Raw genomic sequence first — 16,144 nt, 5'->3', positions numbered from 1 at the left:
CCATTATTCCGTCTTCTTCCTACGTTCCTCTCATTTCCTTCACCATATCTCTTACTCGTATCAACAGAATCTCCCTCTCCTCCTCTTCATTTTTTTACTCTTTTTCCTCCTTCTCTCCCTTTTTCTCTTCTTTTTGTTCCTCTTGCTTCTCCTTCCCCCTTCCTCCTCTTCTTTTCCCTACTCCCTTTTCTCCACCTATTCTTCTTTTTCCTCTTATTCTTTCTCCTCTTCCTCCCTTCCTCCTCTTCTTAATGATCTTGTTCTTATTCTTGGTCTTCTTCCCTCCTCTCCCTCTCTCCTCCCTGTAGTACTAAGAACCATGCAACACACACCTCCTCCTCCTCCTCACAATTACTACTGGGAAAACACAACTCAGGAGGGCAAGCATCCAATCTCGTTCTTGTTTACATTTACCTCTCAGCTGATGGAATCGATTCGCTTTTGTTTTTTAAGCGACCGTCTTCTTTTTTTTTTTCTCTCTCTCTCGGTTCAAGATTTCTCCTTCAGTTACACCTGAATACCTGGCCTAAGGAGGATATGATGGTATATCTTAGCAATGAAAATGTTACAAAAAGGGATGTGTTTGTTGCAGATCAAGTGGGGGGTGTGGGGAGGTGTGGGAGGTGGAGGTGTGGGGGTTAAGGGTGGAGGGGTAATGTTGAAGCGTGTAATATCTTTGGGCTTTATTGGTATCGGAAAATTGGCAGTTTTCCTAAACGACACCGCCGTCGACGCCACCTTCGTGTTGTTCCTCTCTCTCTCTCTCTCTCTCTCTCTCTCTCTCATGTTTATTATCACGTGTCTGGTGTTTTGGGGTCGCAACGCTGGTTCTGGATCAGCTGTTTTTTGTTATTGTTTTCTATAAGAATCGTCTGCAGTGTGTGTGTGTGTTTCTCTCTCTTTCCGCCTTTCCCTCCTTCATTTTCCTTCCTCCATTTCTATCCCTCTTCTCTCCTACCCTCCTTTTCTCTTCCTTCCTTTATCCCCCCCTTTTCCTCACGCTCTCTCTCTTCCTTTTCCCTCCCTCCTACTCTCCCTCACTCCACCATCATGGCTGGGAGTGGTGACCGTGACAGGGTGTTGATACAGTGGACACGGGCAGCTACTCCCAGTAATGACTGCCCCCGACACACACTCACACACCTTACCTCACTTCCTCTCCCTCCCCCCTCTCTCTCTCTACCAGCCCAACACCACTCAACCTCTTTCTCTCACACCAGGGCATAGAGGTTCACCAGGACAAGATGGCTCGGGTGCTGGTGAACGGGAACAACCTGGTGTTGAACCGTGTGAGGCGAACACAGGCTGGCGAGTACTCCTGCAAGGCCACCAACTCTGAGGGTACAGGAACCAGCCCACCTGTCAACATCACCGTCCTCTGTGAGTATACTTTCTGTATGTCTGTGAGTATGTGTGTGTGTGTCTCTTTTTGAGTCTTTGAGTGTGAGTACCCCTTTATGAGTGTAAGTACCCCTTTATGAGTGTGAGTATCCCTTTATGAGTGTGAGTATCCCTTTATGAGTGTGAGTACTCCCTTTATGAGTGTAAGTAAACCTTTATGAGTGTGAGTACCCCCTTTATGAGTGTGAGTATCCCTTTATGAGTGTGAGTACCCCCTTTATGAGTGTAAGTAAACCTTTATGAGTGTGAGTACCCCCTTTATGAGTGTGAGTACCCCTTTATGAGTGTGAGTACCCCCTTTATGAGTGTCTGAGTACCTCTTTGTAACCACTAGTTCTGGCCATGTCACCCACTAACACTCACTCTCTCCTGCAGACGCGCCCGTGTGTGCTCTGGCCAAGGAGGTTTGGGCTGAACCTGGCGCCACCGTCACTGCCCAATGTCGCGTCCACGCCTCCCCCATCAAACCCATCCATTTCTCCTGGGTGTGGGAAACAAACTCCTACTCCCGCCGCGTCATCCCCTCCCACGTCAACTCCATAGGGGCCTTCTCCAGCGTTAACTTCACCGTGCCCCGTGATAATGTGACGGAAGTAGGGCCCAATAACCAGCTAGGTGCCCTTCAGTGTTGGGCTGAGAATACTGTAGGGAGACAAGATAAACCCTGCATCGTCGCCGTCAAGAAACCCGGTGAGTAGAACCCGCGTGTTGTTGGTGTATGGTGGTGAGGTGAGTCTCTCTCTCTCTCTCTCTCTCTCTCTCTCTCTCTCTCTCTCTCTCTCTCTCTCTCTCGTTTGGCATTTTTCTTTTATATATTTGCTTTTAAAGTTTCGTCAAGTCTGCATATTCCCCATAATCCCCTCCCCCCTTCCTCCTCCCCCGCTTCCCCTCCCTCCTCCCTCCCTCTCCTTCTCCCATTCCCTCACCGCCACAAGGTTCTATTTGTAACTTTGGGTCTTCACGCATTTTAGAAATTTGAATTTGAAAGTTAGCAGAAGGAAGTTGTGTTCCATTAGTCATCGTCCGGGAGTAGGCGGCACGGGGCGAGGTGAGGGCAGCTTTTCCTCTTCCTCCTCCTCCTTCTTCCTCCTCTACTTCTTCCTCCTCTCCTTCTTCCTCCTCTCCTTCTTCCTCCTCCTCCACATTCACTTCCTCCTCCACCCCCTCCTCCGCCTCTTTCACTTCAAAGACACTATAAGAATTTTGCATTTGATGTTGTTGGGGCCTGTGGGCGTGTCTACAGTAGGCGTATGGGAGACAGAGACAGAGACAGAGACAGAGACAGAGACAGACAGACAGAGACAGAGACAGAGACAGAGACAGAAACAGAGACAGACAGACATAAACAAAGAGATTAGAGAGAACGAGAAATAGAGAGAGGAAGAGAAACATATAGACATAAAGAGAGACAAATAGAGATAGATAGAGATGATAAGAGACACAGCGAGCCAAGAAAGGATAGAGAGAATGTGATAAAACGAAAAATAGAAATAATAATAATAATAATAATAATAATAATAATAATGATAATAATAATAATAATAATAATAATAATAATAATAATAATAATAATAATAATAATAATAATAATAATAATAATAATAGAAATAATAATAATAATAATAATAATAATAATAATAATGATAATAATAATAATAATAATAATAATAATAATAATAATAATAATAATAATAATAACATAGAAAGAAGAACAAGTAATAAAAGCCGATAGAGAAATAGACAAAGAAAGATTCAATGAAAAATACTTAACAAAGAAATGAACAAAGAGAAGACAGATAAAATAGTGAATTCATAATGTGAAGAATTTATGAATGAAGGAACTGAAAGAGAATTATGAATCAAAGGAATAAATTAGACACAGGATGATAGTCGATTCTACCAAGGACAAAAGGAGAAGCAAATGATAAAATAAAAGGTAGGAATGGATAGATAAATAATGATGATAATTGATAATGTAAATGGCTATGATTAGGTTGTTTGAGATTAGTAATAATTGGAACCTATTAGGATTTGGAGTTTTTTAAGGATTAGATCCCATTATTTTGACCCCATTTAGACAGTACGACTTGATCACCGTATTCTTGTGGTCACTATCCCCTAAAGCCACACACACACACACACACACACACACACACACTTGCGATACCTGTGTGGCGGATTTTCACCTGGCTTGTGTAGACTCGCCAATCATAGTGTCGAATTTAGTGCCTTGAAATAGTCACGTTGTTTGGGTAATAATGTGTGTGTGTGTGTGTGTGTGTGTGTGTGTGTGTGTGTGTATCAAGTGGTGTGTTATTAAGTGGTCCTTCTCACGTCATGTGTATAAGGGTGGATATGGTCGAGGTATAAGGAGAGATATTGGATGGAACTGACCCAACCAGATACAAACTAATCCAGGTAATTGGAACTTTTCACGCTACAAAATTCACACGCACTTGTCAAATCGGTTTTCATGACATTTTACATGATATCTAGCCTTTTCCTCCTACCCCTTTCCTATCCTCCATTCTCCTAACCTCCCCACACCCCCCTTCCTAACCTTATCTCTACTTTCTTCTTCTCATCCACCCCTTCCTATCCTTGTCCTCCCATTCCCTACTAACCATCCCTTCACCTAACACCTTTCTCCCAACCACCCCCTCCTAACCTCCCTCCTAACCAACCCTCCCAATCAACCCTCCTAACTAACCCCTCCTAATCCCTCCCTCCTAATCCTCCTTTCTAACCTTCCCTTCCTAACCCTACTAAAATAAGATAATCTCCTGGCACAGTTAACTTCAAGACTGCCGCAACTTTGAGAATATTCCAAGCGAGAAATTAACATATTCTTTCCTCGAGTTTTCAGAACACTGTAATTTTCTTTTGTAAACCTTAACACACTTTTCTTCCTGCCTCCGAGTCCATGTATAGTTGATCCTCACGAGAGATACGGTTGTGGTGATGCTGTGGTAATGGTGTTGTGGTGGTGTTGTGGTGGTGGTGTTGTGGTGGTATTGTGGTGGTGGTAATGGTGTTGTGGTGGTGTTGTGGAGCTGTGGTAATGGTGTTGTGGTGGTGCTGTGGTAATGGTGTTGTGGTGGTGGTGTTTTTGTGGTGGTACTGGTGTGGCCGTGTGAGGTTTTGGTGATGGTGTGGTCGTGGTGGTGGTGTGGTTGTGGTGGTGTTGTGGTGCTGGTGTAAGGTTGTTAGGGCGTGGGGGAGAATATGGTAGTGTGGAGGGGGGCGTGGGAGGAGGGTTGAAGGCGTGATTTAAGCTTCTTTGATTTTTTCTTCTAGGATGGTTAGGTTAGATTAGGTTAGGTTAGGTTAGGTTAGGTTAGGTTAGGTTAGGTTAGGTTAGGTTAAGTTGTTTTAAAAGTCCATTATGATGCTACAAATTATTTAAAGCTAAACACAACACCACATTGATGTCTACAAAAAAAACCCAAAAATAACTCAAATTAAACTTCTAAAACTAAAAAAAATAAATCTGTTATTTCTTCTTTATTAATATATATGACTTTTTTTCTGTAGGTAATTTAGTTTCTACATAATAAATATATAAAATCGGAAATATCACTTGTCATCGCCCGATATTTCAAGAGATTATTACAGACACAACAACATCGTAATCGGTATAAAAGAAAAAGATGAAAAAGGCCAGAAATTGGAGGCGAAATCCGACCTGGGGAGATAAAAAATGCTGCCAGAAAATTAGGGAAAATTGAGGATTTCTTCGTTATTTGTGTGGTGGAGGAACGTCAGCGATAGCTCCGGAAACACGCTGTTAGTGAGTGTGCAGGGGGGAGAAGCAACACACACACACACACACACACACGCTACCCTGACACACACGCCACACACGCACACCCACACACACCGGGTGTAGTGAGGGCGGCCGATGGTAATCTTATTATCTCCACCGCCGTCAAATTAAGCGACACAGGTTGACCCAGGTAATTACGCAACCCTTTATGACACCTGCAGCCTCTCTTGGTGCAGTGACGGCCAGGTGCGATGTGGGTCATTGTGGGTGAGGTCATAGTGTGGGTGTGTGGGTCATAGTGTAGGATTGTGGGGTCAGGATATTGGAGAAGGATAAAATAAATATAATCCTATTAATTATTGCTTATTTAATCATGTAACTAATCAATCACTCTTACACATCCGTCCCTTAATTAATTTACCCCTTTAAAAACACTACAGGTAAAAGATAATAATTAAAACAGGTAAATAAAATGATTAATTAATCCTAGGACAATTTAACTGTAACCCAAATTCTAACCCTCATTAAATAGTGTTGTTGCTTTTCATATTTTTTCCCCAGAATTACCTAGACGAGATAGTACAAACCCTTACCATTGTACACATTCATTCGTTTGACTCATGGTGACTCTTGCTTGTTAATCCTCCGAAAAACAATTGGTCGACTGCTGGTGGAGGTGGTGGTGGGGTGGTGGATGGGGATGATGGTGGTGGTGGAGGGGTAGTAGTGGTACCTTGTTAATCCTGGGGAAAACAATCAGGCTGGGAGGACAGTGACAGTAAACCCAGAGATTTTGTTTATCTAAAGAGACACAGGAATATGTCTCTCTCTCTCTTTGCAAGGTCAGAGTTGATGAACACAACTAATATGAGACTGCAACATCTGTGTGTGTATTGCATTATATGTTTGTTGCAATATACGTGTGTTTATGATGTTGAATAGCTGGGTGTGAGTGTTGCAGTAGCTGGGTGTGAGTGTTGCAGTAGCTGGTGTGTGTTGTAGCATCAGAGTGAGTGTGTGTTGCAGCATCAGGGTCGTACTTGACTCCAAGGAGGTCTCCCTGGCCTGACTCGGGGGTCGCCAAGGCCTCATTCAGTTGAGTCACGACCTAAGTATCTCAAACGGATTATCCTGAAGACTTGGCTCATGCACCTGCCTCAGTCACCCCTGCCTCAGTCACCCCCCCCTTGCCTCAATCACCCCCCCTACAAAAATCCTCTTCACTCCTCAGTACCACATAAACACCTCCTTCCTTCCTTCCCTCCTTCCTCCTTCACTCCTTCCTTCCTCGTATCTCCTTGACTTAAGACCAAAGTGTTCGGTGTTTGCTTTTACTTGGAAATTGTATGTGTGTGTGTGTGTGTGTGTGTGTGTGTGTGTGTGTGTGTGTGTGTGTGTGTGTGTGTGTGTGTGTGTGTGTTGTGTGTGTGTGTGTGTGTGTGTGTGTGTGTGTGTGTGTGTATTTTTTAGCGTAAAGAGGAGGGCAAAGGAAAAAGGAAAGATGATATTCAAATGAAGAGTTAAGGAAGGAAGGAATTAATGAGAAGAGAAAGAGAGAGAGAGAGAGAGAAGAGAGTGTGTGTCGTCAACATCCAGGCGAGATGAGAAGGTATTTCAGAGGGGCAGTCAAGCCAGATGTGGAGCCGGGTATAGAGCCGGTTAGAGAGGGAGGAGGAGTGGGAAGAGGTGGAGAGTGTGGTGAGAAGTGAGGAAAACAAGGAAGGAGAAATAAGTGAGGTAGAAGAGAAACTGAGCTGTCGAAAGGAACTAGGAAGGACAGAATAACACGAGACGGTCAAAAAGAAAGAAAAGAAAGAAAGAAAGAAAAGAAGGAAAGAAAGAAAGAAAGAGGCACAAGGAAGGATAGAAACTGAAATCCTGTTGACAAGGACTTTGTTGTTCCCTACACGTCAGGTTTTCTGGGGTAACTTTGTGACCTGACATGCAGAGGTCAGAGGTTAAGGTCACAGGAAGACCCTCCATGCATGTTTACTGTAATATTCTTGTCTACTTGTGTTATGCCTGACTGGTGTGTTGAGTGAGAGGGTCTATTGGTTGTTGCTCTTTCTCTCTCTGTTTATCTCTCTATCTCTCTCTCTCGCTGTCCATTTATCTCTCACTCTCTTCCTCTCTCTCGATCTAGCTATACCTCTCTCTCTCTCTCTCTCTTTTTTTTTTTTTTTTTTCTCTCTCTCTCTCTCTCCTGAAGGATGAATTAACGATACAGAAACAAAATAGAGAATAATATTTTTCCCTAACAATAAAACTCGTAGGCAGAGATCAAACACCTTCCGTAGTCAAATGTAGTTACCGAGGCGTCGCTCTTCTCCGTGTCAAAGACTGAAGGTATCTGTAGGAGGGAGTTCCTCAGGGTGCTAGTCTGGGAGGATATGTAAACTTTTGGGGAGTTTTTTTTATTGTGTGAGGGAGTCCTATAGTTTGTCAGGGAGTCCTATACTGTACCAGGGAGTCCTATACTGTACCAGGGAGTTCTACACTGTGCTAGAGAGTCCTATAGGGAACTAATCCGGAGTATAAATCAGTTTTGGTAGTTGTGATACCGACAGATATAGAACACAGCGGGAAAAAGTTGAAACCAATAGAGGAAAAATCCCTTTCCTTCCCCTTCCTTCGCCTCCTCCTTCCCTTCCCTTCATCCCTCTCCCCACCAACCCTCCATCTCCCTCCTTCTCTCCTTCCCCACCCCTCCCTTCACCCTCCCACCACAAACTCAACTTGCATTCGTGGTATACAAAGTGAATCCTGATGCCTCACATTGACTTCCAAAAGGCTTGATATTGATTCACGATGTATGCTAAGTCGACAACCTCCTTCAAGACTCACACATATCACATTACGAAGTCTCATCACGTTAGGCAGCTCACAAGCATTCCCGAGAGGTGTGTAGTGGGGGGTCAAAAATTCTTGATGTATTTCAGATTTATGTGAAATATTTGGTTATTATTATCATACGGTATATACATCATACACTATACACAAGGTAAACAAATACATACGGTAGAATAACATACATTATTTATACTAAGACTATAACCTGGTATATGTCTGTTATTTCTCATCCATACTGTTATATCCTGTTCATGTTTAGACCTCGTTAACTTATCACTATATCCTGTTCATATCCTTCTTCAATCTTCCTAACCTAACCTAACCTCTCAATGTAGTCTTGTCCATTTAGATGTTCGTCCAGGGAGAGACATTCACATTTAGCACATTCTTCTCAACACATTCTTCTGAGCACATTCTTCTCAACACATTCTTCTGAGTACATTCTTCTCAACACATTCTTCTGAGCACATTCTTCTCAACACATTCTTCTGAGCACATTCTTCTCAACACATTCTTCTGAGCACATTCTTCTCAACACATTCTTCTCACATCTTTTATTTCTTACTGTCAGTTCTCGATGCACCTATTGTAACTCACTGTCTGTCTGTCCGTCTATCAGCGCCACACTCACTCTGGATCCATTACTTGTATGAAACACCACTGACGTTTTACAATCACACGTGAGAGTTTGTTGGGCCAAATACTCTTTATTTTTATGATGGTTTTCTTGACAGACACAAAGAGAGAGAGAGAGAGAGAGAGAGAGAGAGAGAGAGAGAGAGAGAGAGAATTGCTACAGTAACAATAATCAAACAAACTGGGGAATAAAATGCATCTAGTGTCTGGCTGCTCTAACGTTGGTTGACATTACGACGAGTACGTGACCTAGGGAACGACCTTGTTTGGTTGTTAGTGCCTGTAACCTCATATTCTTGTTATGGTTTGTGAGAGCTGGGAGGAGTTTTATAAGGATGGTGGATATTATATCTGTCTGTCTGTCTGTCTGTCTGTCTCATCCCATTCCCCATTTCTCCTCTCCTTCTCCTCCCCCTTATCTCTCTTCCATCTACCCTCTCCATACATGCCTACCTCCTACCACTCATTCCTCTACCTCCCTTCCTCCTTCCTCCCATCCTCACCCTTCTTGCCCCTCTCCCCTTCTCCCTCCGTCCCTATCCATCGGTAATATATGGGGTGGCACTGGGAGGCACTTTCGCGGTATGATCATGATGGTGCCAGGCTGAGGTGTGTGATATATGGCACAGTGGTTGTTTACGGTGCATCAGCGTCAGTTGGTCGAGCTTCACCCAGGGAGATTGATGGGCTGGCTGGTGCAGGAGTATTGTGGCGCCCGTCTCCGTAGATGAGGCTCAGGGAGGGAGGGAGGCAGGGAGAGAGGGAGGGAGAGAGGGAGGCGTAGATAAGAGGAAGGAAGGGAGTGGGAGATGATTATACAGATGTTTCATAATGTATAGTTTTATATCCATACATACATATAGATATACATAAATATACTGATATATAAACTTTATGTATACTGTATATTATACCCTCCTGTCATCTGTTACAGCGCCGCCGTCAGCTCCCATCAACTGTAGTCTGTCAGGACAAGGGCGGGAGGTAGTCACTGTCAGCTGTCAGTCGGGTGATCCTCCCTCCATGCCCCAGACCTACCGCCTTCAGATCTACGAGGCCCACACCAGGAAGCTCTACCACAACGTCAGCAGTCCAGTGCCAAGGTCAGTAGAGAGTGCCAAGGTTAGTGACAGTGTGAAGGTCAGGGGTGGAGTATCAGGTGTAATAGGATATGGCATGAGATGAGAAATATTTTAGGTAAAGAAGAGAACGAGAGAGAGAGATAAATAGAGGTGAAGTGAGAGAGAGAGAGAGAGAGAGAGAGAGAGAGTGAGAGACACAGACAGACATAAAAATAAAGAGAGTCTGAGAAAGAAATCAACGGGTCATTAACTCCAAAAAATGCAAAAAATGACAAAATATCAGGTTTAAAATATTTGCCATGAAAAATATCGACGGTGACAGACACACCTGCTGCTGATGACAGACACACCTGCTGCTCATGACAGACACACCTGCTGCTGATGACAGACACACCTAAAGGTGATATTCTTAACCCCTTCTGTTATTATGGAGTCAAACAAACACAACAAGTAAACAATACAACAACAGATAAGATTAATGAGGTTAAATGATTAATTAAAATGAAGATGTTTGTGTGTATTTGATGATGATTAATTAGGAAAATATAATTACAGGTAAATTTTATATTTGATGAAAATTTTGTAATTCTTATCTCATTACCTGTCACCTGGAGTTTGTCATCTGGTGTTTGCGTTACCTTGAGGCGTTGACGTGCCATTAATTTATCACATTCATTAAAGCCAAGATGAATGTAAGAACGACCATTAGCAAAATAGATGGAATAAATAAATAAATAAAATAAAAACACTCAACTGATTTATTCTCATTACCGTAAAAAAATAATCGTGGTTTTTAAGAAGTAATTTGCATGATTTATATCCGGGGATATTTGTCAACCTGTTCCACTAATTACACGGGATTAATACACACTTACCTGTCCACTTAAGTTATGAGTCTTGTCTTTCCTGTCTTATACTTCGCCAGTGCTGGAGAAAGTCGGGCAAACTATCACCTGGCGGAAGCTTGTGTTAGAGTGTCATCTTGAGGTGGAAGGAAGAAAAGCCTGGCGATGGTAAATTCTCGTGTTGGCGTTGGGGTTTTTTTTATGCCTCTCACTGCGAATTCTGAGGGATATATGGACTTCCACTTGTCTGTTCGTATGTCTTTGTATCCATTCAGGGTGAAGATGAACGCCAGGCGAATGTCAATGCCCGTACTAGCACTATTCTGGGACATGATTTTTTTTTTTTTTAGGATTCGCTGACAAGATGCGTGAGGAATTTTTTTTTTAGTGATTCTTGATTGTTTGGGGAACACAGAGGTGGGAGAGCGAACGTCAGGCGCTGATGATTGCTCGTGCTGACGTTTACTTTTTTTATGACACGGCTCTTGGCGATGATTGACAGGTGGATATTTTTTTTAAGGGTAAATTAACAAAGAGAATTTTAACAATACGAAAGAAAAATATTAAATACGATTTTTTTTTTTTACGGGATAAAGAACGGACGATTCACCCCCCCACCTCTTTCACCCCCTGCTCCCTCCCCACCCTCCCCACCCCCCCCACCCCTTTACTCCCCCACTTCTACCCCTCCCCCCCCCCCACCTCTGCCCCCTTCCCCACACTCCTCAGCCCCACCCCCCCGATATTGTCGATCTCAGTAAACGACAACACCAACACCCCAGATGATGAGGGAGGAGGAGGAGGGTGGAGGGTAAGCGAGAGGCGGGAGAAGGGGAGAGCAGGAGGAGAAGGAGGAAGAGGGGTAATATGGAGGAGAAGGAGGAAGAGGATTAAATGGGAGGAGGAAGAGGGGAGAAGGAGGATTGAGGAGAAGGAGGAGGAGTCTACAAGAGGAGACACTCTGGTCCACAGGATAGGAAGTATTGACACATTAAAGACACACTGGGGGTGTACAGAGAGAGACAGCAAACGTAAAACGAGAACACAGGGAGAGATGAGAGAGATAATGAGAGACAGACAGACAGACAGAAATACAGACCAATTTAAACTCAGACAAAGATAAACAGACAAATTTGCACACCTACAGACAGACAAACAGACAAATTTACTTACATACCTTTACTGAGTCACTTGAACACATGGAGCAATTAAGGAGCATATGTGCTACCTGTAGTGAGTGACAAACAACATATGTAGTCCCAGTGAGTGACTTATTACCTACCTGTACTGAATCTTTTATTTATATAGGTCCGTGTTCCTCCCGAGCAACTAAGCAATTATCGGGGAAGCTCCGGGAAGACATGATGAATGAGAGTGTTCATTAGAGAGTGGAAGGTAATTTTTGTTGTTGTGAAACAGTGCCTCGCCAACTTCATTGATTCCTCTTCTTCTTCTTCCTGCTTCTTCCTCTTCTTCTTCCTGCTTCTTCCTGCTTCTTCCTGCTTCTTCTTCCTCCTGCTTCTCCTCTTTATTCTGCTTCCTTTTTTCTGTTTTTTTTCTTCTTCCTTTTGCTCCTCCTTCTCCTCCTCCTCCTCCTCCTCCTGCTAGTCGGACTTGTTCCCCTCACTTCCTTATTTTCCTCTTCTCCCTCCACCAACCTCACCCCCCACACCTCCCCCCGACACCTCCCTCACCCCAATACCCTCCTTCACCCTTCATCCCACACCTCCCCCACCCCTCACCCCCCACACCCCACACCTCATTCCTCATCCTCCTCACCCTCACCCAACACCTCCCTCACCTCCCACCCCCCTCACCACCTCCCAAGTTTCCCGGCTGTTTCCTCAACTTCGGTAGGTGCTCCAGGCTCCAGTAATCATCTTTTCTTAGATTAAAAACTATTCCAAAACATTTCTCGCATCACCTCGTCTTGAATGGGTCAGACGAGGCTCGGTAAAAGACTACTAAACTGTGAGAGTAATTGGCGTGAGTTGTGGTTCAAGGTCAGGGAGGGGAGTGGGGAGAGAGGGAGGGGAGTGGGAAGAGGGGGAGTGGAGTGGGGAGTAGGGGAGAGGAGTGGGGAGGAGGTGAAGAGAAGAAGAGAACGGGTGGTAAAGATTTTAGTGTGCGTTTGGAGAGTTGGGGAATGGGGAGTAAATAAAGAGAGAGAGAGAGAGAGAGAGAGCATAAACACACCTGACTCACCTGTTTCTCCATCTCATTAGACCTCGAGTGTATGTAACAAGCAGCGAGAGTAGTTAGGTCGTTAGAGGGCCGAGCAAATCACGTCATAAGGCAGCTGGGTAAGTCAATTATGTCAGAGAGTGAATTGTGTTATTTTACCTGTGTGGCCTAAAACCAATTAACCTGTAGGGCGAGCAGTTGGTACTTTGCCGAATTCTTGAAAGGGTTGGAAAACAGGTGGTGAGAGAGAGAGAGAGAGAGAGAGAGAGAGAGAGAGTGTGTGTGTAAGTGTATGTGTGTGTGTGCGTGAGAGAGAGAAAGTGAGATGGATGAAAGAGTCAGTCATAGATGTGCAATCTCTCTGTCAGTCAGTCTATCCGTCAAAAAGTTAGTCAGTTCAGTTAGTCTGTTAAAACGTCTAGTCACTCAAGCCGTCAACAAATTATTCAGTCACTCATCCAACCACACAGCCAGTCATCCGCTCACTCAGCCAGTCACTCAGCCAGCCACGCATCCAGTCACTCAGTCAGTCACTCATCCATTTACTCAGCCAATCACTCATCCAATCCTAACCTAACCTACAAAATACAAGCCACTTTACAGGTGTTGTTTTCTAACCTTCCCAGAAATACACCGCCAGGGGGGAAAAAAATCTCCCCCTGAACTCCAGGAAACTCATCACAACAAGGAGTGGATTACGTCTTAGTATTTTTTCCCTGGCAGAGGCGGGATATTGTACGAGTTAGTGTGTGTGTGTGTGTGTGTGTGTGTGTGTGCGTGTGCGTGTATGTGTGTGTGTTGTACTAGAGCCCCAACGCAGGAGTTTCACACACCAGGTAGGCAGCTGGGTGAGGTTCCTTTAACTCAGGGACAAATATTGACATTTTTATTGAGATCACATGAATGGCTGGAGGGGGGGGGGGACGCCTGTTGGAGAATCTTCTTCCTAATGTAAAGATTTTTTTTTTTTCATGAGATATAATGTCTTTGAGGGGTTTATTGTTTTTAGTCTTGATGATGGCAGCATTGTGTGTTCTTTGACTGTTAGGTTAGGTTAGGTTAGGTTAGGTTAGGTTATTTTTCCGGTGCCTTTGACTGGATATTAAAGTTTATATAATCCATAAGAAATATTTTTCATTACTTTATATTTGAGAAATTTTTAATATTCTTTTAATTTTCAAAAGAGAGAGAAAATCATTGGTGAAAGTAGAGACTCGTTGTAAAGATGAAAGTGAGTGGAAGGGGGTGACTCCTGGCGGTATTTTCACCCGATTGTGACTTTTCTCTGCTGTGAAATTAAATAGGATTAAATAATTAAATCCGTCCATAAGAACACATTTTGATTGCGGGGTAATTAGTGGTTGTAATGACGCTTGGAAGATTGTAAAACACCTTTAATTATAGTTTAAAACGAGAAAAAAACGGGGAAAAAACACCCACGAAACATTATTTAACCGGACTCAACCACGTGGATATAACCCCCTCATTTATCCGGACTTTGAGAGTAAAAATATAACATCATAACTCTCAAGCGTCTGCTAATGCAATCCAAACGAGAGAGAAAAAAAAACACAGAAAAACACATGAAACATTACCGTCTGTACTCAGAACCACATGTACTCAACCCCTCCTCGCTTTTTATGGACTCTAGAAATATGATTAAAAAAAACACCATTTTTTTTTAACACTGTGTAATGCTGTCTGCATAACCGCATCGGATGGGACACACACACACACACACACACACACACACACACACACACACACACACACACACACACACACACACACACACACACACACACACACACACACACACACACACACACACACTGTGGAGAATTCAAGGAGCAATGCAAAAGAAGAGAGAGAAAATTGAAGAAAGGAGAGAGAGTGAAAGAGAGAATGAAACCAAAATATCCAACAATAGAAAAGGAATTGCAAGAACGCCCAAAAAAAAAGAAGAAGAATAAAACCGAAAGAATGAGAACACAAAAGAACCAATAAAAAAATATCCCTTGAGAAGACGAGAGTAAATTTACAGACTCAAAAAAAGAAAAGGGTTGAGACGGAGGACTGGGGAGGGGGGGGTAGGGGGGAAAGGGGAGGGGGACTGGAGGGGTAGGTAGGGGGTAAGAGGAGGGAGGAGAGGAGGAAGAAGGGGGGGGGTGTAGTGGGAGGAGGGGAGGGATGTTTGACGAATGGAAAGGAATTTTGTGGAACGGAAAGGAGTAGTCTCAGGAACGGGAAGTTACGCAGTAGGAACAGAGACATAAAAAAAGTTGGCAGACCGTCTCTTATAAAGTTGGAAAATGTTGGTGATACAATGGAGGAAGGTACTGTGTATTATAAAGGAGAGAGAGAGAGAGAGAGAGAGAGAGAGAGAGAGAGAGAGAGAGAGGTCTGAGTAAAGGAGTGAATGAGTGAGAAGGAAGAGAAAAAATGAGTGTGTGTGTGTGTGTGTGTATTTAACTCAATCTCACTCTCCCTCCCTCATTCCTTCACCCCCTCTCTACCCATCCACCTACTCACCCTCCCTCCACCTACCCCTCTCCACCTTCCTCCCGTCCCTCTTCCACCCATCTCATATGTGACGGGAGGACCTACACAACCACGACCCCGTCCCATGACCCCAACAAAACCACGACACAATCCGATTTAAGACCCAATACTTGATTCCTCCTTCAATTAATCGGCTTTGATTTTTAGGGGACAGGGGATACATTGGTGCTCGTCCCATTGTTGAAGTGTAAGTGTATTTGCAAGAGTACCGAAGTGAGTGAATCCTGAAGTGAGTGAATCCTGAAGTGGGTGAATCCTGAAGTGAGTGAATCCTGAAGTGAGTGAATCCTGAAGTGAGTGAATCCTGAAGTGAGTGAATCCTGAAGTGAGTGAATCCTGAAGTGAGTGAATCCTGAAGTGAGTGTATCTTGAAGTGAGTGAATCCTGAAGTGAGTGAATCCTGAAGTGAGTGAATCCTGAAGTGAGTGTATCTTGAAGTGAGTGAATCTTGAAATTAAATAAAACTAAATTGTAAAATAAAGAAAAACTATTAGATTACTCCATTGCTTAACTTTATACAACAAATTCTCAAAGTTTTAAACGGTACAAAATACAAAAAAATATTAATATGAAGCAAAATGTACAGTTAAAGTGTAAGAAACTGTAACATGTATTTATGGTAGTGTATGAAATGAGAATTACACTTTTGTAAAATTGTGAAACGTGATTTAGTCTCTTCCGTTGCACACACACACACACACACACACACAAAAATCTTAAAATGAAAAAAAATATCGTTGCAAAATTGTGAAAACTAGAATTGCTTTATTCAGTTGCAAAAGTAGGAAACGGAATCTTGTCTCCTTCCAAAACTTTGC

The 16,144-nt window shown here is 43.4% G+C and overlaps 1 protein-coding gene across 4 annotated transcripts in view; it reads left to right on the top strand.

Moving 5' to 3' along the window:
• Positions 1 to 16,144, top strand: part of LOC121876969 (synaptogenesis protein syg-2-like) — a gene marked incomplete at its 5' end in the record, with an annotated part of 122,371 nt that overhangs the window by 27,734 nt on the left and 78,493 nt on the right. For all 4 annotated transcript variants that reach the window (XR_006090858.1, XR_006090857.1, XR_006090856.1 and 1 more), the window contains 3 exon segments: positions 1,221 to 1,380; positions 1,777 to 2,091; positions 9,588 to 9,756. Coding sequence is in view for 1 of the 4 variants with exons in the window: in XM_042382549.1 (XP_042238483.1) it covers positions 1,221 to 1,380; positions 1,777 to 2,091; positions 9,588 to 9,756 (644 nt within the window).

This window comes from Homarus americanus, unplaced genomic scaffold (assembly GCF_018991925.1).
Source record: "Homarus americanus isolate GMGI-L3 unplaced genomic scaffold, GMGI_Hamer_2.0 scaffold53880, whole genome shotgun sequence".
Taxonomy (NCBI): Eukaryota; Metazoa; Arthropoda; class Malacostraca; order Decapoda; family Nephropidae; genus Homarus; species Homarus americanus.
This window is presented reverse-complemented; position numbering and strand designations above follow the sequence as displayed.